General features: G+C 39.6%; 1 protein-coding gene across 1 annotated transcript in view; it reads right to left on the bottom strand.

Moving 5' to 3' along the window:
• Positions 1 to 25166, bottom strand: part of LOC126475356 (proton channel OtopLc) — a 763792-nt gene that overhangs the window by 53795 nt on the left and 684831 nt on the right. The window contains exons 10-11 of the mRNA XM_050103169.1: positions 20156 to 20599; positions 3767 to 3998 (exon numbers count right to left, since the gene is read on the bottom strand). Coding sequence (XP_049959126.1) covers positions 3767 to 3998; positions 20156 to 20599 — 676 coding nt within the window. The remainder of the gene's footprint in view (positions 1 to 3766; positions 3999 to 20155; positions 20600 to 25166) is intronic.

The raw sequence follows: 25166 nt of genomic DNA, 5'->3' as shown, positions 1-25166 counted from the left end.
ATAGAATGCCAGTTTTCTTTCTCCTGATAACAACCACCTCCTGAGTAGTCCCCGCCCGGAGATCCGAATGGGGGACTATTTTACCTCTGGAATATTTTACCGAATTGGATTCCATCATCCTTTAATCATACAGTACAGCTGCATGCCTTCAGGAAAAATTACGGCTGTAGTTTCCCCTTGCTTTCAGCCATTTGCAGTACCAGCACAGTAATGCCGTTTTGGTTAGTGTTACACAGCCAGGTCAGTCAATCATCCAGACTGTTGCCCCTGCGACTGCTGAAAAGGCTACTGCCCCTCTTCAGGAACCACACATTTGTGTGGCCTCTCAACAGATACCCCTCCATTGTGGTTGCACCTATGGCTATCTGTATCACTGAGGCACGCAAGCCTCCCCACCAAAGGGGAATAATAGTCACAAATGTATAAGTACGTGGTATCATGTAACATTCCACCAGTGCGGACAGTATTTCCTTATTGATACATTACCTGTGTTAAAATGGACCATTTACCAATTGCAGAAATGTCGATATTGTGTTGGTGTGTGGCTATTGTGATCAAAATGCCCAACTGGCTTGTGCTATGCATGCTGCTCGGTATTGTGGATGACGTCATACAAGTGTCTGGACCGTTCGCCGGATAGTTACGTTATTTAAGGAAACAGGAAGTGTTCAGTGACATGTGAAACGTCAACCACAACCTGCAATAAATGATGATGCCCAAGTAGGTGTTTTAGCTGCTGTTGCGGCTAATCCACACATCAGTAGCAGACAAATTGCACAAGAATCGGGAATCTCAAAAACGTCAGTGTTGAGAATGCTACATCAACAACGAATGCACCTGTACCATATATCTATGCACCAGGAATTGGATGGCAATAACTATGAATGTCATGTACAGTTCTGCCACTGGGCACAATAGAAATTACAGGACAATGACAGATTTTTTGCACACGTTCTATTTAGCGACAAAGCATCATTCACCAACAGCGGTATTATAAACCAGCATAATATGCACTATTGGGCAATGTAAAATCCACGATGGCTGTGACAAGTGGAACATCAGCGACCTTGGTGTGTTAATGTATGGTGCAGCATTATGGGAGGAAGGATAATTGGCCCCCATTTTATCAATGGCAATCTAAATGGTGCAATGTATGCTGATTTCCTACATAATGTTCTACCGATGTTACTACAAGATGTTTCACAGCTTGACAGAATGGTGATGTACATCCAACATGATGGATGTCTGGCACATAGCTCGCATGCTGTTGAAGCGGTATTGAATAGCATATTTCACGACAGGTGGATTGCTTGTTGAAGCACCATACCGTGGCATCTTGTACACTGGATCTGATGTCCCCGGATTTCTTTCTGTGGGGAAAGGATATTTGCTATCGTGATCCACCAACAACATCTGACAACATGCGTCAGCGCATTGTCAATGCATGTGCGAACATTACAGGAGGCAAACTACTCACTGTTGAGAGGAATGTCGTTACACATATTGCCAAATGCATCGGACATCATTTTGAGCATTTATTGCATTAATGTGGTATTTACAGGTAATCGCACTGTAACAGCATGCGTTCTCAGAAATGATAAGTTCACAAAGGTACATGTATCACATTGGAACAACTGAAATAAAATGGTCAAATTTACCTATGTTCTGTATTTTAATTACATTATTTAGAGATATACCAAATAGGAGTGAAATTTGAGCAAAATGAATGTACTGGAGTATATGAAAATTATTAGAAATGTAGACAAAATATGCTATGGGAGAGTGCATCAGTTTTTTTATTAATTAAGTGCCCCCCCTGAAGCACCAGACCTCAGAAAATGCTTGTCATAAGGATGACACAGAGAGGTAAAAAAAGTTTTTCATATACGGCTGGGAAAAGACAAAAATATGGAAACATCAAAAAAACACATATGCATGCCTAATGTGGTGTAAGAAACATGTTGGCATTTGAAACAGCTTCCAGTTGTCTTGGAATAGATAAATACAGCTCCTGTGTGCGTCAGAGCATTGTCAATGCATGTGTGAACATTACGGAAGGCAAACTACTCGCTGTTGAGAGGAATGTCGTTACACATATTGCCAAATGCATTGAGGTTGACGGACATCATTTTGAGCATTTATTGCATTAATGTGGTATTTAGAGGTAATCACACTGTATAGCATGCATTCTCAGAAATGATAAGTTGACAAAGGTACATGTATCACATTGGAACAACCGAAATAAAATAGTCAAATTTACCTATGTTCTGTATTTTAATTTAAAAAAAACCTACCTGTTACCAACTGTTCATCTAAAATTGTGAGCCATATGTTTGTGACTATTACAGTGCCATCTATCACAAAGCAAAAAAAGTGGTCCAACTAAAACATTCATATTTCTTTACGTACTACACGAATATGTAATAAAAAATGGTGGTTCCTATTTAAAAAAAATGCAGTTGATATCCATTTGACCTATGGGGCCAACGATAGCACCTTCTGGTTTCCCCCTTCAAGCTAGACAAGTTTTGTTCTTTGTAGTTTTTTCGTTTGATGCTTATTTTGTGAGATATTTGGCCCGGTCACAATCAATTGACCACCCTGTAGTGTGGGAAGAGGACAGGTGGTTGATCATGACCTTGTTGGAGGAACTATCCTGACATTTTGCAGAAATTATTTAGGAAAACCATTATATTATTTAGAGATATACCAAATAGGAGTGAAATTTGAGCAAAATGAATGTACTGGAGTATATGAAAATTATTAGAAATGTAGACAAAGTATGCTATGGGAGAGTGCATCAGTTTTAGTATTAATTAAGTGCCTCCCCTGAAGCACCAGACCTCAGAAAATGCTTATTGTAAGGATGACACAGAGAGGTAAAAAAAGTTTTTCATATACGGCTGGGAGGAGACAAAAATACGGAAACACCAAAAAAACACATTCGCATGCCTAATACGGTGTAAGAAATGTGTTGGCATTCAAAACAGCTTTCAGTTGTCTTGGAATAGATAAATACAACTCCTGTGTGGTTTCCAAGGGAATGTTATATCATTCTTCCTGCAACATAGTGCTAAGTCAAGGTAATGGTGATGGAGGCGGATAGTGATCACACACTGGATAGCAATCACATACCATTCTCTCCAAAGCAGACCACAAAAGCTCAATGATATTGAGATATGGTGACTGCAGTGGCCATGGGAGACATAACACTTTATCCTCGTGCTCACAAGAGCCAGTCCTGGACAATGCCAGCTGTGTGAACTGAAGCCCTGTCATTTTGAAGCACAGCATCACCATTGGACACTCTACCATGGAGTGGAAATGTTCACCCAAAATGGGCACGTAGTCCTTGGCCATAATGTGACCTTGCAGAGTAAACTAGGAGCCTGGGGAATACCACAATATGGCTGCCCAATGCGTCACTGAACTCCAATGATGTTTCATTTTTGGGACGTAAACTTGGCCAGAAGTTGGAAATAGTGTGAAACAAGACCCATCTGGCCAAATGACTTTCTTACATTGTGCTGTAGTCCAGGTTTTATGTCTCTGGCACCACATTTTCCAATTGTGGTCTTTTGCATCACTGATGAGTAGTCCTGAAATTCCAGCTTGCCTTGCAATTCCCTGCATACAGCACTCCCCTTGTGTTACATGATACATCAGCATTAAAATTACACTATTATTATTATTATTATTATTATTATTATTAAATCATTGTATTCTTAACAGCATTATTTTGCATGCATACACCAAAGGTACCAACCTGGGATGACGTCCAATGTGTCTCCACATAACATAAATCACAGCAGCACCAATTAGGCTGTATTCAATTATAAATGGAAACAAGTATGGAGCAGAATCCTGAACAATTGTTCCCATGATGTTCACCCGACCACAACCACTTGTAATAGAGGTACCATTATTCAAACTTGTTAAAGCTGCTGGATAAAAAGGTCCATCCAAGAATGGAATACTGCCATTGCTGTTTCCATTAACTGGGTAGTAAATATGGAACATAAAAACTCTCTATCACACACAGATATCAACTGACATTTATATCATACAAATCACATTAGATGCTGTCCTAAAATGATGACAATACATATTTTACAACCACAAGCTTGAAAAGATTCCCACAGCAAGGACATTTAAATTGTCTAATATGACTTGTGAGTGATTTAATGTTTCTTTTTAGACGTTTACACTTAGCACAAAAAACATCTTAATTCTTTGTAAAATATCCACCTTTTCCCAAAGTTCAAGGTTCAAAAATTAAATTAAAAAATAGAAATCTGCATACCAACAAATAAAATATTAAACACAAACAGACAGATAGACAGATAGATAGATAGAGAGGTAAACATCTGTACTGTATAAGATACGAGAAGAACTATTATTTATCTTCTTGTGAAACACAAAACAATAATTTAGCAGACAGTTTCATGAAATGGATTTCTAGGTTCAGAATATTTAAATCTGGCCTTTCTCTTAAATCTACAGGTGGAGTATGAAAAAGTAAGAGACATATAGAAGGGAAGAAAGAAGACAATAAAAGTTGTTTACAGTTTAATGGTTTGTTAACACTGTAGTACAGAAGGAAAGGACATTCTAAACTTTGGGCCAGGAGAAAGATTATATTTGAGGTTTTGGCCAAATGTCAGAGATCCACAGCCTGTGTGTGTGTGTGTGTGTGTGTGTGTGTGTGTGTGTGTGTGTGTGTGTGTGTGGTGGGGGAGGGGGTGGGAGGGAGGCACCTCTCCTCAAGTTACTATGATACAGCAATTGGAATGTAAATGTAAATGCACCTATACAAAATTATTCAGAAGAAAATCATGCTTGAGGGCAGTGCCTGAAGAACTCACTTTGTGACAATCAAGAAAAGAGTAAATATAATTGGGATAATATGGGTGAGAGAAGATGGTAGTTGGGAGAAGAGGTACTTTGGCAATGCAATAAGTTGGGGACAGGAAGGCACAAGGTAAAAGTTGGAATTTGTAGAACAGAATGAAGTAGATAAGAAAAACTGAGGAACCTTGTTAAATAAACAATTTTGTACAGCTAATGTGTACATAGTGTTTCAAAATATTCATTCAGAAATATCACACTACTGCCAAACTGACATGAAAATGAGGGAGTGGCTATACATGCAAAGAATGGAGTCAAGTACCATGCCCTTCACGTAAATGAATATAGTTTGAACAGCACTTCGAATGTTGTGCCACAGTAACAGATCAGGAAGCACACAAATTTGTAGGGCTGACTGTCTACAAGTCACGAGTAGGAAGTACCTTAAAGCTTCACAAACCAGCTAGAGAGAGCTTTAATATTGTTATGCAAACTTAACTGGAAGATTGGTGTTTGTGGAAATTTTAACGGTGATTTTTTGTCATAAAGTACAGAGCAAGTGCATTTATTTATCTTGATGTCCAGCTTTGAATTATTTGTCACAGCAAAATCCCCTACAAGGACTGGAGGAAACAATGCAACAGCCATTGACAACTTGTTTCTGAACCAAACAACTTGCAATAATTTAGTTAGCCAATGGTAATATGACCATGGTGATCAAATTTTAACAATAGAATATACTGATAGGTTAGCTACAGATGATGGAATGATGCATTGTGTTGTAGAATTGTAAACAATGACTCAATCAGATCCTGGTGTTTAAAGAGAAATTACAATAAGAATTTTATAAAGGAGAAGAAATTTATAAAATAGACAGTGTAAATTGAAAATTTAAGTATTTTCTTAAACATAACCCTATGGTCCTTTCAATCTTGTCCTACAACAAGCAGCAATAGAACTGAACAGAAGCAAGAATAAGGGATGGATAGCTCCCAAGATTGGAGGCAGCTTTAACTTCAGAGGACGAGCTGTAGTCTAGAGTTGATTTTTAAGCTTTTCAGATAAAACTGAGTCCCCAGATAATAGCTTTGGTAGAAATGGAGTTACTTTCAAGTCAATATTGACAAAATTAAATAAGAACTTCCTCACTGTGGCAGCAAGCATTGCACCCACCAATAAACAATCAAATGCAGCACCAGCAGACATTAGTTTCTGATCCAGAGGTATTCTACAAGCTCTTGTCTAATATACAGCAAGCAACTGAGAATCAAAGTTCTGCTACCTACGTGACAAGTGCCACTGTTCATTGTGTTGATGCATGAGAAATAGTAATGTACTATACTGAGGACCTGGTATGTCCAGATGTAGATCACTATTTTCTTTGAAAAATACCAATATAATGAAGTACATATTTAGCAAACAATAGGAGATAAACAGCAGCTATTAACTATATGAGTAAATGAGGATGCATCAACTATTTTGTATAAATGGGTAGGCAGCAGCTTTTTGAGGGTAGCAGCCTTCATTCCAATTAATTTGATTAAATTTGGCTGACATAAGCATGATTGACACTAAGCAGTATAGTGACAGTTTATTGTTAATACAGTATAAATATTAAGTTTCTGTTGTTTGCCTATCTTTTGTTAATGGATATCTTGAGTCATCCCACATCCACAAATAAATGAACTGAACTTTTTTTTGGGGGGGGGGGGGGGAGGGGGGGTGGAAACCAGAGGAAATAAGAATAATTTTTACCTTCAGGTCGCAGTAGAGCCAACAGAAACAGACAAAAAAATGATAACTGTACTCTTGGCTTTTGCAACCTCAGATTCCTTCTTCAGTAACCTAAGATGAATTTATCTGGTTAGGGTGGTGGAAGTGACGGAGGAGGGGATGGGGGAGGAGGGGTATGGGGAGATCATTATGAATCCAGTCTAAGAGGAAGCCACCAACCTTGTATGAGAAGGAAAATAATCAGTGAGATGAGGAGTTATAGGATATTACATTAGTAGGCAATGTGACAGCTTCACTTCAGAGATTATAACGGGGAGGAATAGAATTAAAACTCTATTAAGTAAAGCTGGGTTAGAAGGACAAAATAAAATGGCAGGTAGAAACATTTATATAAATAAAGTAAAACAAACAACGAGGAAAGTGGAGAAAATGTAAGCAAAAAGGTTGGTTGGTTGGTTGGTTGGTTGGTTGGTTGTTTTGGGGAAGGAGACCAGACAGCGTGGTCATCGGTCTCATCGGATTAGGGAAGGAAGTCAGCCATGCCCTTTCAGAGGAACCATCCCGGCATTTGCCTGGAGTGATTTAGGGAAATCACGGAAAACCTAAATCAGGATGGCCGGACGCGGTATTGAACCGTCGTCCTCCCGAATGCGAGTCCAGTGTAAGCAAAAAGGTGACTAAGAGGATGGCGTGAGAGTGGAACTAAAATAAGATAGAAGTGTAACAAACAATAATGAATGAGAGATTGGAAGTGATCAGTGAGAGGAACGGGGTTGTAGGCTAATTCAGTTTAGAACCATGATGAGGGACTTAGAGGATATGCTGGAGAACAAGTTCTCATCACTATAGTTCAGGGAAACCGAATCTGGGTGGCAGGATCCAGGTGTTCCATGTGGTGTAGTAGCCTCTCTCACATCTTGAGTCAGGCCTTAGGACATGCTCAGCAGCTAAGTACTGGGCATCCTTAAAATGGATCTGTATGTTTGTGTCCACTGTGTGTCCTGTCAGTTTGGTGGTGGTCGTTTGTCTATATAAAGTGACATTTCCTTCTAATACATGGTAGGTTGCTCTTAGCCTTGGTCCTGAGCAACCTGTTTCTCCACCCATCCCCACTGCCCACGTCATACTCCCCAACAAAAATCCTCCCTCATCCTCAAAGGAGGTCCTGAAATCTGGGAATACTATTATCATTTTTGTGTGTTTTTCTTGCTTTAATGGGGAGGATGACGGTTCAGTCCCGTGTCCGGCCATCCTGATTTAGGTTTTCCATGATTTCCCTAAATCGCTCCAGGAAAATGCCAGGATGGTTCCTTTGAAAGGGCACGGCCGACTTCCTTCCCTAATCTGATGAGACTGATAACCTCACAGTTTGGTCTCTTCCCCCAAACAACCCAACCTCTTGCTTTAATGGGAAGTGTGCCTTCTGAAAATAAATAGCAGTCACTGTAACTTAGAGAATTTCTCAATTGTCTAAACTGAGTTTCCCTTTTTCTTTAAAGTTTATTTTATTTCATTATTAACAGAAGACAATGCACAAGGCATTTGTCATCAAACCTGATTGTTTTAGCTTACATACATGGCTACTTGACAAAAGTAATTATTTTCAATGAAAGTCATCATACATGACATGGCCCAGATGTCTATGGGACACTGACATCAGAGCTAAGTCTATAACTCTGGGTTGCATTTCTGTAATCTTTCTTTAAAACCTGCAATATATTGAGACCTCAACATTTTCCAGCTCCTGCAGAATGTATCAATCGTCTGGTGATCTACAGTGAAAAGTGGAATTGATGGTCATTCAAGATCTATTGGTTCAACTTTGTCTTGTAACACCTACACACTTGCTTATTTTGAGAGCTTATCGCCAAACAGATTGGACCAAGAAGTATGGAGCAAATCTCTTTTGAGCATGCTTCCTGTTTTAGAGAGAGAGAGAGAGAGAGAGAGAGAGAGAGAGAGAGAGAGAGAGAGAGAGAGAGGGGGGGGGGGGGGGCAAGGTTTATTGGACAAAAGTAGGCACAGCTTTCCATAATTGTGTGTATATGGTATTGGGCAGAAGCAACTGTTTCAAGCTGCTCTGAATTTGATGCTCCAAACTGTGATATTGCAGTGAGCTTTGAATTGAAAGGAGCACTACAAAATGAGTAAGTGATCAATAATCAATGCTTGTAGGTGAATTGAGAAAATCCAAACATACTACTTGTTTCATGGTCTCTGTGGGAATTCTGCCAAGGTATGTTAATTTTCAGACCTCCAGAATCTGAATTAATGAATGATCAGAATATATGTGAGGAGAGCCCTCACACCAGTTAGTTTCACATTTACAAGGTGAGTTACACTAAATTTATAGATTACATCACTTCACAATGACTTTTGTCATTATGATAATGCAGTATGATGCAACCTGACTGGTTCAGTTTGTAATTTTATCCATAAAATGCACAGTTCATGCAAATGAATGAGTACCTAAAAAATATAAAAAAATAAATTAATTAAAAAAACCACGCATAATAAAAGTTACATTCAAGTTTCCCATGCAAAATGGTGGATAGCAATGGAACCAGTTCTAGGACCAAATTTCTCATTCAAGTGATTTTCATAGTCAGAAACAATCTCTCTTGCAATGCAGCTGTGAACCTAAGTCGTTCAGACACATTTTTCATTTCCAATTTTTGTCGTTTTCCACATACAGGTGTAGCACAATTTCACATTTATTATATACATGATATTCCTGCTAGAGATGAAGAGAAAAACCATTGCAAAAAATGGCTTGGCATAACTTACTCAAATTTTAGAGGTAACAGTACTTATGTAATATGTTAATATCACTAACTGAAGGAAATACACTCCTGGAAATTGAAATAAGAACACCGTGAATTCATTGTCCCAGGAAGGGGAAACTTTATTGACACATTCCTGGGGTCAGATACATCACATGATCACACTGACAGAACCACAGGCACATAGACACAGGCAACAGAGCATGCACAATGTCGGCACTAGTACAGTGTATATCCACCTTTCGCAGCAATGCAGGCTGCTATTCTCCCATGGAGACGATCGTAGAGATGCTGGATGTAGTCCTGTGGAACGGCTTGCCACGCCATTTCCACCTGGCGCCTCAATTGGACCAGCGTTCGTGCTGGACGTGCAGACCGCGTGAGACGACGCTTCATCCAGTCCCAAACATGCTCAATGGGGGACAGATCCGGAGATCTTGCTGGCCAGGGTAGTTGACTTACACCTTCTAGAGCACTTTGGGTGGCACGGGATACATGCGGACGTGCATTGTCCTGTTGGAACAGCAAGTTCCCTTGCCGGTCTAGGAATGGTAGAACGATGGGTTCGATGACGGTTTGGATGTACCGTGCACTATTCAGTGTCCCCTCGACGATCACCAGTGGTGTACGGCCAGTGTAGGAGATCGCTCCCCGCACCATGATGCCGGGTGTTGGCCCTGTGTGCCTCGGTCGTATGCAGTCCTGATTGTGGCGCTCACCTGCACGGCGCCAAACACGCATACGACCATCATTGGCACCAAGGCAGAAGCGACTCTCATCACTGAAGACGACACGTCTCCATTCGTCCCTCCATTCACGCCTGTCGCGACACCACTGGAGGCGGGCTGCACGATGTTGGGGCGTGAGTGGAAGACGGCCTAACGGTGTGCGGGACCGTAGCCCAGCTTCATGGAGACGGTTGCGAATGGTCCTCGCCGATACCCCAGGAGCAACAGTGTCCCTAATTTGCTGGGAAGTGGCGGTGCGGTCCCCTACGGCACTGCGTAGGATCCTACGGTCTTGGCGTGCATCCGTGCGTCGCTGCGGTCCGGTCCCAGGTCGACGGGCACGTGCACCTTCCGCCGACCACTGGCGACAACATCGATGTACTGCGGAGACCTCACGCCCCACGTGTTGAGCAATTCGGCGGTACGTCCACCCGGCCTCCCGCATGCCCACTATACGCCCTCGCTCAAAGTCCGTCAACTGCACATACGGTTCACGTCCACGCTGTCGCGGCATGCTACCAGTGTTAAAGACTGCGATGGAGCTCCGTATGCCACGGCAAACTGGCTGACAGTGACGGCGGCGGTGCACAAATGCTGCGCAGTTAGCGCCATTCGACGGCCAACACCGCGGTTCCTGGTGTGTCGGCTGTGCCGTGCGTGTGATCATTGCTTGTACAGCCCTCTCGCAGTGTCCGGAGCAAGTATGGTGGGTCTGACACACCGGTGTCAATGTGTTCTTTTTTCCATTTCCAGGAGTGTATATTTTAATACCCAAAGCTGCTGTTTATTTACTGGCTGACTAGTTTTGGCCTTAAATATCACTTAGTATTTTTTCAGTATTTGGATTATTGCTATTCAATAATTAACATGGAGCTCTAACTGCAATACTGAAACCAGCTGCAGAAAGAATGAAATATTACTCTTAAAGTATTAAAACACAACATGTAAAAAGAAATTATCATTACATCTTCTTTCTGAAAACAACAGATACTAGAAAGATATTAGTGAGTCATTATTTTATTTACACATCATGTTGTGATTCCTAATAGATATCAAAGCCTACATCCCTTTACCAGCAATAACCTATTTAACATGCTACACCATCTCTGCCTCTAGTTACCCCCATCCTCCCTTGAATCAAAATAAAATGTGATCAGTTAATATAGTGGCAAATATGGCAACTGTGTGATTGTAGATAGGGATATCAGCAGACTACAACAAATTTTATTCATTTGAGTCTACATTTCAGTATGTTCTATATGATATGTGATAATCACATCTTAAAATCGTAAAGTAGCATCAGTAAAATAATTTTTGCAATATAGTTCTCTGTGCGCTTAGTTCTACTTTAAGCTTTTTGAAAAATGTGAATGTCGACATTGATCAAATGAAAAACAGAAAAATTAGAAAGGGCAATGAATCTCCTGTAGCTGACTCGTGTGTAGAGCAGACACACATGCAGGACAGTATGTTTGGATGTCTGCATGGCTGCATATGGGCTAGTGTGTATTTAAGCTACAAAAAGAGCATTTGCTCAAAAGTCAGTGAAGTCTCTGTCCTGCCATATATGTCTACATGCAGTGCATAAACCAGCTACAATTTTTCTTGCCTGATGTTTGTTTATTGTTTCCATCCTGCAATTTCCATTATTTTAACACTGACTGAAGACTAGGAAGAACATTTATTTTTGTCATTCTTATTCAGTAAGTTATTGTCTTTCCTTTGGTGTGGTTCAAAATAATAACAAAGTTTTTAAAATAGGTCAATGTAACCTTCAACTGTTAAAATATTTTATAGATTCCACAATTGCAATTTAGGTCTTTCGCCATTCCTGGTGGAATACTGTCAAAATTTCATGTTTTAACACAAATCCAAAATTTTAAAATAAACATAGTCAAATATTTTTAAATTTTTATATGCGCTAAAGTGTAATATTTTAACAGGATTCCTCTTGAAAATGATGATAGGGCGAAAGTGTAACTGTTGACATTATAAACAAACGATTTTAACAGTCAAATGCTAAAATTTAATCATTAAACACTGCACACTAATTATGCAAAATAAATAACAGCAATTACACATAATTTTTAATTATGGTTATTTCCCAGAATCTGGAAATACAGCATACAACGTAACAAATATGAGACCCTGTTGGTTCAAAATCAGCAGCTGTATAAACTTTTCTATATGCAGTAACAAAATCACTATTAGATAAATACAAAGAACATTATAATCAGACACTTTAAAGTTACATAATTTATTTGGATGACTTATTTGACAAACAAATGGCAACAGAATTATGCATTATACCATTACCAATGAAAAGGAGAATTTTATAGAAAGTATCTGCAAGGCAAACTATCTATATTTGCTATGAATTATTCAGTAGCATGAAACAATGATGCAATCTCCTACATAAATGTCTGATAACATATTCCTCCAAGTGGGCGTCAGTGTTGCTGAATCCAAAAAAGGAAAAAAAATGCCCAAATACAGGACTGGTGCTGTGTGACTATTTTGAAATGCATTAAATAGCTATAATCTACTTTGAGAGCGTTAATACAATTAATGTATATTTAGAATTAAAGAACTACATCAGTGTAAAAGAAAAATAAAATTTGATGCAATCAGTATTGTATAGCTTTCCCACAAAACTAGGGATGTACACAGTAATAAAATGTGGAGGAAGTTATCAAAGTGCAAAAAAAGGTACACAGTTTGTGATAAGTGCAGTGGAAAGCATTTGCATAGCGTGTAAGCATTATCAAAATAACATGCTCACAATATTATTTCTACAGTCATCAGATGTCAGTGACATGAAATCTCTAGACCACATCATTTGTGAGAGATATAATATGATAAATGGATTAAATCTGGCACCAGCTGCTGAAAAGTAAGGAAATAAAATGGAAGAATCAATTATTGATTAAGTTAAAAATAGCTATTTAAATTTCTGCAGTAGGTTTGTTAGCACTTATTACTCGAGACAAAAAGTGGCATACATTGTAAACACACTTTTTTATCCTTCTTCTCCAGTGCATAACACACACTAGGAATTACAATTACGGAAGAGAAAATACAAACAAACACTTTGAGGCAGGGGGGGGGGGGGGGGGAGGGGGGGGGGGGTGAACAGAAAGTATACAGCAGACCATGTTCAGGGGAAGATGACATTGCACATTGTACTGACTACCCACTGTTCACAGTTGGTTCTTTACTTCCACTGTTTCACAAACAGTTTTTCCAAGTTATGTGCATGGGTTCTTACAGACATCTGATGACATCCAGGCTAAATCTGTTGTGCATGGTCTAGGTCACCGCACATGGTTCGCAAATACTGTCTCATGAAGACGCATACTGTAGAGATCGCTCAATTTCACTAGTAAAATTTATGTTGATGAGAGATCAGGGAATGCTGCAAGCCAGGAAATAATAGCTATGGTTTCTAGTTGGTTTCTCAAGATAGCACTTGATTGTAGTTTACTGACAATGAATAGCGTCATTGTCAAACATTGCTTAAGGAATGAGGCCAAAAATGGGAGATTAACAAGCTGAAAATCATATCATCTACAGTTATGTGGCTGTCACTATTTGAAATGTCACCATTCTCATCTTTTGTGATGCTTTGGAACGATTAAAAAGTCTGATGTGAACATAATCCATAATCATGTAGACATCTGGTAAATTGACTGAATGTAGGATAGGAAGTCTAATGTGAATGTTATCCATGATCATGTAGACATCTGGTAACTGTCTGTCTGAACATGGGATGGTTCATTGGAGGTGCTAAATCTCTCTGAGCATCTGAAATGGAGGATGTATATGAATGAATGATGATAAAGTTAAGAGTCAGAATTGCTGGCCCGTACTTACATCCAGGAAGTGAAATATACACTCCTGGAAATTGAAATAAGAACACCGTGAATTCATTGTCCCAGGAAGGGGAAACTTTATTGACACATTCCTGGGGTCAGATACATCACATGATCACACTGACAGAACCACAGGCACATAGACACAGGCAACAGAGCATGCACAATGTCGGCACTAGTACAGTGTATATCCACCTTTCGCAGCAATGCAGGCTGCTATTCTCCCATGGAGACGATCGTAGAGATGCTGGATGTAGTCCTGTGGAACGGCTTGCCATGCCATTTCCACCTGGCGCCTCAGTTGGACCAGCGTTCGTGCTGGACGTGCAGACCGCGTGAGACGACGCTTCATCCAGTCCCAAACATGCTCAATGGGGGACAGATCCGGAGATCTTGCTGGCCAGGGTAGTTGACTTACACCTTCTAGAGCACGTTGGGTGGCACGGGATACATGCGGACGTGCATTGTCCTGTTGGAACAGCAAGTTCCCTTGCCGGTCTAGGAATGGTAGAATGATGGGTTCGATGACGGTTTGGATGTACCGTGCACTATTCAGTGTCCCCTCGACGATCACCAGTGGTGTACGGCCAGTGTAGGAGATCGCTCCCCACACCATGATGCCGGGTGTTGGCCCTGTGTGCCTCGGTCGTATGCAGTCCTGATTGTGGCGCTCACCTGCACGGCGCTAAACACGCATACGACCATCATTGGCACCAAGGCAGAAGCGACTCTCATCGCTGAAGACGACACGTCTCCATTCGTCCCTCCATTCACGCCTGTCGCGACACCACTGGAGGCGGGCTGCACGATGTTGGGGCGTGAGCGGAAGACGGCCTAACGGTGTGCGGGACCGTAGCCCAGCTTCATGGAGACGGTTGCGAATGGTCCTCGCCGATACCCCAGGAGCAACAGTGTCCCTAATTTGCTGGGAAGTGGCGGTGCGGTCGCCTACGGCACTGCGTAGGATCCTACGGTCTTGGCGTGCATCCGTGCGTCGCTGCGGTCCGGTCCCAGGTCGACGGGCACGTGCACCTTCCGCCGACCACTGGCGACAACATCGATGTACTGTGGAGACCTCACGCCCCACGTGTTGAGCAATTCGGCGGTACATCCACCCGGCCTCCCGCATGCCCACTATACGCCCTCGCTCAAAGTCCGTCAACTGCACGTACGGTTCACGTCCACGCTGTCGCGGCATGCTACCAGTGTTAAAGTCTGCGATGGAGCTCCGTATGCCACGGCAAACTGGCTGACACTGACGGTGGCGGTGCACAAATGCTGCGCAGCTAGCGCCATTCGACGGCCAACACCGCGGTTCCTGGTGTGTCCACTGTGCCGTGCGTGTGATCATTGCTTGTACAGCCCTCTCGCAGTGTCCGGAGCAAGTATGGTGGGTCTGACACACCGGTGTCAATGTGTTCTTTTTTCCATTTCCAGGAGTGTATAATAAACAGATAGACACACATGAAAAACAACACTGTCCAAGCATTTGGAACTGTTGGTTCCTTCCTTTAGGAGAAGAGAGGGCTCCATTGGAAAAGTTTAAAAAGGAAGGGCAAGTCACTCAGATCCCAGAATGAGAGAGACCACCTGTTGGGAGGACAAGGGGAGACAAAGATGATGGGGGAGGCAGTAGAGAGAGTAGAGCATCAAAGATGATGCTTCTAAAAGTATTATATGTGACCTCTTGCTCTCTCTCCCTTGACAAGGAACTAACAGTCCTGAAAACTAGGTTTTGTTGTGTTGTGTTCTTTTATGAGTGACCTGTGAACAGTACTAAGTACAGCATTTTGTCTCCTGAGGATAAGTACTGACAGCTATTCTGCCTCATCATTTTGTAGTTTCCTCTGGTTAATTGTCCTTCTTATACCATTGAATGATAATGGTTAATTGCCTAGTCTTCTCTTACCATAATTTATTGAAATCTTCTGGACTCTTTATGCCAACTGTGTATATCTTCTCCTACATCCATCATTTACAGCATTATGAATGGCTGCATTTGCGTGAACAGTGAGTTGCCTGATGTATCGAAAGGATCAACCAGCTTTTTAGCCCAATATACAGCTCCTCTTAGATTTATTCAGTTTTTTCTACCCCAAATGAACCTTCCCTGTAGAGATATTCTATTTCCAAAGTTCCTGCCAAACTGGATGACTGAGTAACAGTGACAGATCTGCACCACTAATACCCATTTTTAGTGGGCTACTTTAAGTGAAGAGCACGACGCCTACTGGTTTGTGCAGGACAACTAAGTGTGGTAGAAGACTCATAGGAATGTCTTCCAATGAAAATTTAACCATCAAGTTTGAAACATTGTGCAACTGAGTGCATTTCTTTTATGTCTTATGAGTATAGATACCTAACAATAATTAGACTATGTCAGATGAGACAAATACATATCTAGGAAGAAAGTATAAATGATTTCACAAAGCAGCAATAGAAAAGTTGTCAAATTAAACACTTGCATTATGAGGTTTGATAAACAGACAGTACACTCTAGTCTTTCATTTAACTGCAGTTTCATAACTCCCTCTTTTTTTTTTTTTTTTTTTTTTTTTTTTTTTTTTTTTTTTTTTTTTTTTTTTTTTTTTTTTTTTTTTACTGTCTGTGAGGGCTATCTGGAAAGAAACCTCCAATTCCAAGTAGTCTTGGCAATAGTAAGGGAAACATAACGATTACTCCACAGATTTGTGTAGGTCAGTGTGCTGAGAGGTGCGATAGGGAGGTCACATTGATTCTAGTTCACCTACATTAGCAGTTTAAAATCAGCATTTCAGTTGAAAATTCTACTGAATGTGACAAGTTTTACAGAAATTTGTGCTTTATATATGTTGAATGTGATGGGCGAAAGTGTCGTGTTTCAATGTTGTCATTTGTTTAAAAATGGAAGACCAAATATTCATAAGAATGACAAGTGGCTGTCTGTATGCAGTTTGCAAGGAACTGGTACAGAAAACTGATGAAACGATTCATGAAAATTCATAATATCTCATCTGTTAGACAGCTTTTTACAGATTACTGAGAGTGTTCTGCACAAGTTCATAACCACAAGTTTTGTGCTCTTTGCATTCCAAAACTCCTTTCTGGGAATCACAGAAATCAGTTAGTGACTTCTTTTCAGGATGTTCTTTTCCATTAAGATGCAGAAGAAGGTCTACTGCACAGAATCACATGGGTTTCCTATGCTAATTCAGAGAGAGTCAGTAACTTGGGGTCATACCTCCTTTGTGAAGAAGCTGAAAAAAGCTGCCATACTTGGACAGCCAGAAAGGATATGGCTCCAGTTTTTTCAGAATGCTAAAAGAATTTTCTTTGTTGATTTTATAGAATGTACAAATACAATCAACATCATAGTACGACATGTTAAGAAAACAAGTAATGCAGTTGCTTGCATCTGCTCTATAGCCCAGCTTTGGCTACAAGTGATTTACAACTGTTCATGCACATGAAAAAGTAGCATGGCTCACAACACAATTATTGATGATGAACTTCAAGATGCCATTGTGGGTTGACTGCAATCTCAAGGAGCAAAATTTTATGCAGTGAGAATGTGTCACCTCATTAGGAGGTATGGTAAACTTTAAAATCAGAATAGTGATTACATAGAAAAGTACAGTAAATGATTGCCCCCCCTCCCCCCCCCCCCCCCCTCTCTCTCTCTCTCTCTCTCTCTCTCTCTCTCTCTCTCTCTCTCGCCCCCCCCCCATCTCTCCCTCCCCCCCTTTCCTACCTATAAGTAGTGATGTAGTTTCACTGCTTCAAGATGAATGAATGCTTCTTTTGCTTTCTTTCAGTCATGAAAGTGTTTGATTATTGGCTGCCTTTCCCTTATTTTACATATAGAAAGGATAGTTTGCTACTTATCACACAGTGGAGGTGCGGAGTCAAAGACAAGCACAAAAAAAAGCACAACCGCATTCTAGCATTCTGTTTCATTGGGCCTGCATGTGACACAGTGCCTTCTCTATGTGCTGAGTAGCAAACTACCCTCTCCATATTATCATTATTCTTTCCTGGACTGTCGATTGTTTAGATCTTGTTTGTTCTTTTTGTCATATTGTACCTCATAATATTTATAATGTTTTAAAATATGAATGTCAGTAGGTCAAATATGAAGGATCAGAGTATCAGGACTGTCACAATGCTAGGTTATGGTCAAAAGAAGGGAGAACCCACAAAATGTGGTCTGAAAGTAGGTATAAAATTATAATAATATATATGACTCATTTCATATCTGTATATGTTCTCCTCATTGACAGAATATATGAATGTTATATGTGCAAGAATGAATGAATACCATTACATAATACATGAACGTTATATTCCATGCATCTGTTAAGTCTCACTGCCCTACAAAAATGTGTCATGAATGTATCAAGTAAGTGGAAATTAAAGTTTGTAGCAGTGACCTTATTATGTGCAGACAAACACATTCTGTGATGTTTGCTGAGTAAGGAACAGAGTCAATGTGCAGTTTTGTGCATTGTTCTCTGCAAGCAATGTGACTTTAGGAGAGCCATCTGATGCAGTGACTAAGTGGCTCAGCATCACTGTCTGAGATGATGAAAAGTATAGGTTTGTGAAAAAATGAAATATCTGCAGTTTACTTTCTCAACATTTCTTCACTGACAGTTTGAAGTTTCAGGTCATTGGTAGCACAGAAATTATAGGGGTAGCTGACATGGAAGTCTGTGCCATGTAGTCTTGATGACAGCAGTGCTATAACAGGAAAACGACAAGGGGTGATACGTTTATGATGATAATATAAATACAACAAAAACAAAGAAAAAATAAGAAACCAGAGAATACTGAGATAAAGAATAGTTCTCAATAGGTTAAAGATACTAAAGCATTAAATAAAAATGTATTTCATAGGATTCCAATGCACAACTGTATGAAGCCACTATGGAAAATGAGACTGACTAGTAAAATATTGCACTTAGAGATGAGATCAACACAAATTCTCCATACCAATTCTAATTTTAGATCTGTTTGTCTCAAGAACCAGGAAAAGCTGAGAAAATATACAGTATGGACATTTATGGGGAGAGTAAGTACAACAAGAAAGGAGAACAATGAGAAAGAATAAGACACAAAAAATCAAGTAAACTGAAATAATACTTCATTAATTGTAAAGGGGGACACAGGAGGGAATTGAGAAAGGAAGAGGAGGTGAGGGAGCATGAGATGATGGAGGAAGGGCAAATGGTTTTTTAGGAAAAAAGGGAAGAAAGAAGGTATAGTGTGAAAAACAAAGAACTTGAACAATCAGGGAAGTGGGGTACAAAGATCAAGATACTGAAAAAATAGTCTATGTGAACAATACAATCTGAATCACTTAAATCCAAGCCTCAGCTATAAGGCTCAAAACGACAAGCGTAGCATGCTTATACATGTTTTTCCATTTCACATATGGTCTTGCTAACGCTAAATGTTTCACCCTCTTCAAATTATTAACCCTTCACACTGCTTTTAGTTACCCTTTTAGTTATTTTTTACCCTATTCAATCTTTTTCAGATAATTCGTTATTTGTGTTGTATTTCCATTTCTGCATGTACACTATATATGCGATGTCATACGTACTGTCCTTTCCCTAAGGTTTTTGTTTCTTTTCACATTTCTTGTTCCATACTGTATTTCTCGTCAGATTTATACTGTTTCTCTGTAGCAGATTAGGGTGTTCTTTGATTTGACATTGACTGTTTCTATGGATGCCCAATGTAACACTTCCTGTCAGTTTCTTTTCTGTCAATATACTTCAGGCCAGTCTTCCATAAAAAGAACTTGACTGTGTTATCTTTCACTGTAGTGTCTTTAGTTACTTTCCCATTTCTTCCATTCAGACAATTAAGGAGGATTTTTCTCTATTGTACTCTTGAAACTTAAATTGTACTTGTTTCGTCTTAATTAAAATCTCATACTTATTCACATACAGTTGAAAATATCAACATTGAAGAGCTGTATGTAGAATGCAGATAAATGACAACCAGCGAGGGTAAAACACCACACATCTTTGGACTGCAATTGTGATTTCAAGTTTATGCATTTACATCATTACATGCCACTGAGCTATAGCATGCAAAAGGCAAGCACATAAATAAAATTGTAAGAGAAGTGAAAGCAAACACAGACAACCTTCTCTTTATTAACAAAAGTCATAACATATGTGAGGGTACCAGTGAGACTCACCGTCAAGAGCTCTGGGATAGTCCATTGAATCAAGCATCGTAGGGAACTGTGAGAACAAAGCAGTGGTAGGGATAGTAGCAGCGGTGGTGGTGGTTGTTGTGGTTGTAGATGCAGTTGTGGTACTAATAGGAGTAGTGGTAGGACTCTGTGTGGTAAGTGTGGTTGGGAATGCAGTAGATGTGGTACGCAGTGTTGTTGTAGGAGCTGCAGTGGTAGTGACCGTGGTGGATGGAACAGTAGTACTAGGGGTTGTGGGAGGAAGAGTAACCTCAAGAATGGCACGCAAGGTAGAGTTGGTGATGCGGGCGATGGTGTGGGCAGCTGTCCTAGCTGTCGTTTGCAGGCTTGTGGCTCCCGCGCCTGCAGCAGCAGCTACCGTTGTCCCCTGCCCAAGAGTGGGGGCACCAGGGGCTGAATCGAAGATGCTCGGCCCACGAATTAACTCTGGCGGTGCAACGGAACCGTGTACCACAAGCATTATTTACATGAGGCCAAGTAAAGGGCTGTTAACTTTGCAGTCTTCATGAATATAGTGTGCAAATTTAAATAAAATGTAAATATTCTCATTCAACAGAGCTTAAAAGTCAATTCACATACACTACAATTGATTAATTTACACGTAGTGAACTATACCACATTATAATATGTAATCACAAAACTGGACTTCATGCATTATTTATTCTCAAGTAAACTGTAACTTTCTATTATGAACCTATACACTTTATTTTTGGCCCTCAACTGTTATTTCTGTCTCTTTGTAATCGTTTTATATGCTTATTTCTTGCTAAAGCAATAAAGTACATTATGTCTTATATAAGCTACATTAGCATACATGTTACTGCAACACCAGATACTTTGTTGAGTAAGTCTGTAAGTTAACAGCTCTTCACAGGACTATCAATTGTATAAGTTACACAACAGATATTAAAACTCTGCCATGCAAAATATAACTATTGCACGTTTTATACAGGAAAGCATTTTAAAAAATGGAAGCTTGTGATAAAATGTGAGGAAAATTGTAAATTGTGTTTACATAATTTTACTACAAATCTGCACTACACAGTTTTCTACTTCACGATAAGAACACAGACTAAAATAATGTATGTAATGGACAGCAGGTCTACAAGGGGTAAAAATAATCTACAAGTATCTTCCATAACAACAATTAGGATAGGTAGCCATACTTCAGTGTTCATTTATGGAGGAGATGCATACATGAACCTGAGAACTTGAAAAGTTCCATGGAATAAATGGATACGATACACACTATAACAGTAAATGCTGTGTTCTTTGTAATGGTATCAAATACAGTTGCAGTATCTCAGATATATGTATGGACAGTATTTTATGTACAAGTGCTTATATCAAAGAATATTAATATATAAAAAGTGAAGAGACAATTTCCACAATAATCAATAACATATACAGTCTTATGTAGGTTACAGGTACTGCAATAAAGGGGCACGTGTATGAAGCCAACAGGAAAATGATATTAACTGGGAGAGAATAAAATATGGAATTCAGGGATGAAATCAGCATGTTCAATTTTCCATATAGAAATCTAAGTTCATCCCAAACTGGTTCAAGAACAAGGAGAATTTGAGAGAGAGAGAGAGAGAGAGAGAGAGAGAGAGAGAAAATCATATTTACATTTTATATAAAAGTGCTAAAAGATTTTGTCAATTTTCATTATAACATTTTTAATGGGATATTATTCTCACAATTTAAACATGTAAGTTAGAGATAAAAGAGGAATTATGAACTGCTGAAAAGATGAGCTATGAGGAGCTCTACAATAAATACTCTTGGTTCTCTTATGTTTATTTTGTGTCCAGCAATTATAGAAAATGTACATGGCTGCATACATTTGTAATTTCATTTCTGCATACTTCCTTAACCACCATCACTGTAATCATCATCATCATCATCATCATCATCATCAGATGCAGCAACAACAACAATAATATTTTAATACAATGGGGATATAAACAAGTAATGTAAATATGGTACTTTTTCTTGCCATGTTGCCTAAACTATTACACACAAGAAACATAACAGTTTGGAATTCAAACAACTACATTAGAGGGATGATTGATATACAAGCAAACTCTTTGTTCCTCTTAAAAAAATAACTATATTTCCATCAGATTTCATGGAAGGAATAAATAATACAGAATTCATCAAGAGCTGGTGGAAATTATAGTGTAAAAGAAATGACCACGCTGTTGTGCAACCTTGAACCATTTTTGTGAAAAGAAGTGAGAAGCATAAGAATTAATTATCTGAATCTTAACCCTGTCCTCTCAAATATAGCTTGAAGAATTTAAGTAAAAGTTGAAATATTAACGGCAATTGGAAAAAAATGTTTAAGGATACCACCAGAAATGAGATACCAGTACTGATAATTATATAACCTTACAGTGCACTGGCAACTCATGGAAATTACGATTCAAAGTAAGATATACATTCCAAGGCATGTCTGCATATCATCTAACTGTTAATCACTTCAAACTTTTTTTTCATGTAAAACGTCAGTGTAGTGTTACTATAGGAATTTGAGGATTTTATACAATATATGCCTTTACAGGTACAAACAAGTAATTAGATCTGCAGAAAAATAAATATTGTATGTTAACAATCAGCATTTTCTGAAGTTACAATAGTCTTTATATGTCATGGGATCGAATAAATGAGGCTTTTAAATAAGCTGCTGGAGAAAGATGTTCTAGACAAGTTCTATCCTAGTCTGAAGTTAATGATATTTGCAGGTTAGTACACAAGCCCAACAAAAACTGACTACTCATACTATTTAAGGGGAACACAGTGACTGTCTTGCAAACAAAATTCTTTCAATCCAATTGTTCACCTTTGAGTTTCAAAAATGGTATCACAACTGCTGTCAGCTTCTTAAAAAGTCATCACATGAGATTAGAAGTAAGTTAAATGATTTCCACCCATAGGTGTGAGCTGTGAGTGGTAAACTGGTTGGTGGTGCTTGCAAGTTCACATTTGCACACACAGTTACTGATGCCACTTGCAGATCAGTTCTGTAGGTGGACAGCATATAAAATGCTTCAAGTATCACAAAATGGTGGTGGTGGTGGTGATGATTAGTTAACATTAAGATATTCTACAATAAAATGATAAAATATTTCCTACAACTTCACTTGCGAAGAACACATGAACACACCCTAAAAGCTTTACATGTGACAGTCTGTAAAAGGTGAATAAAAGGAAATGGAGAGCCCAAGGTACTGAAAGAGTATCAGGTACACGTGGCTGGCTTATCACTCAACAAAAAAAAAGGATGTGTCAACCACTGCAACAAACAAAAAACTCTAACTAACAGCTTAGTTAGAGTCAGACAAAATTTTACAATGCATGTTGTGGGCTAAAATAGGAGGCAGTTCCCCACTTAAATTTACTGCTGCCCTCTTGTCAGAATATAAAACACATACTGTTAAATATGACGTATTGAAACATGTGCTCCATAAGTCCCACAGACTGGTAAGTCCTCTCACTGGGGCAAGAAGTCATGGGTCAGAGAAGTGAGACCTATATGGAGATGGGTCACTGCCACTTCATCCCATCTCTGCAAATGGAAGGAGTATCACCATGGTTGGAGATTTGGTTTCACAGGACACAGCTAATTTCCTGACACTTCAGGGCACTCTGGTCTGCAATGGCATATTCTTTCTAGGTCAACACCAAGGAAATGACTCATAATGGGACAGCATATGTTTCTTCTGTGTGTCCCTGACAAGCTTCCTTGGCTGTAATGTTAGCCTCCTCACTGCTCTGGATTCCAACAGGCCCTGGTAATCAGCAGAATACTACATCCTTTCCCTGGTCATGCAGATGCATCAGGGAATCCTGAATCAACTGGATCATTTTTTCCATGTCGGGAACATCTGTGAAATCACCTTAGGGCACAAAGGGAATCAGAACAAATGAGAAAATTATTCTCTCTCTCTCTCTCTCTCTCTCTCTCTCTCTCTCTCTCTCTCTCATGCCTCATCAACTCCGGTGCTCTCAGGATCACAATGCTCTGCAGTATAAAAGGTAAATTTGATTGGTAGGCAAATCTCGAGAACATGCTCAGAGAAAATGCCTGAACAGCCAAGTGATCCCCTGCGTAGACCCATCAAAGTACATGGGAATAAAATTGAAGAGCTTGTGTAAAATATTGCCAATAAGGGTTATAAGACAACACTAGATGTACCAAATACCAAAGCACCTTGTAGCTCTGACAGGATTATAAAAGAGTTGTTTCACAGATGGATAAGTAATGGTATGATGAATAGCTGGCTATGGCAGGGAATAGGTCTTACATGGTCACTGTATCGTGATTAGTCACCACAAAGTATTAAGTGGTGGCTCCACAGTCTTGGCACAAATGCTCGCACAAATGCTGGGGATAGGGCTGGTCCTAAATGCCCTTGTGGCCAGCCTAATACCTACATGGTGAATATCAGTGAGGAGCTTCAAGTATGGTGACTGAGCAGATCCACCTACTACACAACCATAAATGAGGGATGATAATACTGGAGCAGGCACTTTCCATCTATTCCCCAAGTCATGTGACTTATATTTTTTAAAATAATGAGTGTTTTGCAAGACTTTGCTTCCAAACCTCTCAAGTGCAGCAACCGACTGAAATATGAGGCCCAGGAACCTCAACATATCTCCAAAAGCTAGTTATAACTGCTCTGTGGTTCCTGGTGGTTTGAAAGGAGAGCAGACAATTGAAAAATCACCTACAAAAAGGAGTACTGTACAGGGCTCCTTACAGTGTACATGGTACCATCAGTGGCTATTAAAAAGAGGGCTACACTTAAAACACTATCTTGAGGAACACATTCTCTTGGATAAAATCATTTGATAAAATACTACCAATTCCATATTTAAAATAACATGCAGACAGGGAGGATTGTAGCAAAATGGAAGATGTCACCGAAAGCCCCATTGTGGAATTCTTCCAGGATACTGTGCTTCCATCGAGTATCATATG

Source organism: Schistocerca serialis, chromosome 4 (genome assembly GCF_023864345.2).
Source record: "Schistocerca serialis cubense isolate TAMUIC-IGC-003099 chromosome 4, iqSchSeri2.2, whole genome shotgun sequence".
Classification (NCBI taxonomy): Eukaryota; Metazoa; Arthropoda; class Insecta; order Orthoptera; family Acrididae; genus Schistocerca; species Schistocerca serialis.
Note: the sequence above shows the minus strand (reverse complement) of the source record. Positions and strands in the feature narration are given on the sequence as shown.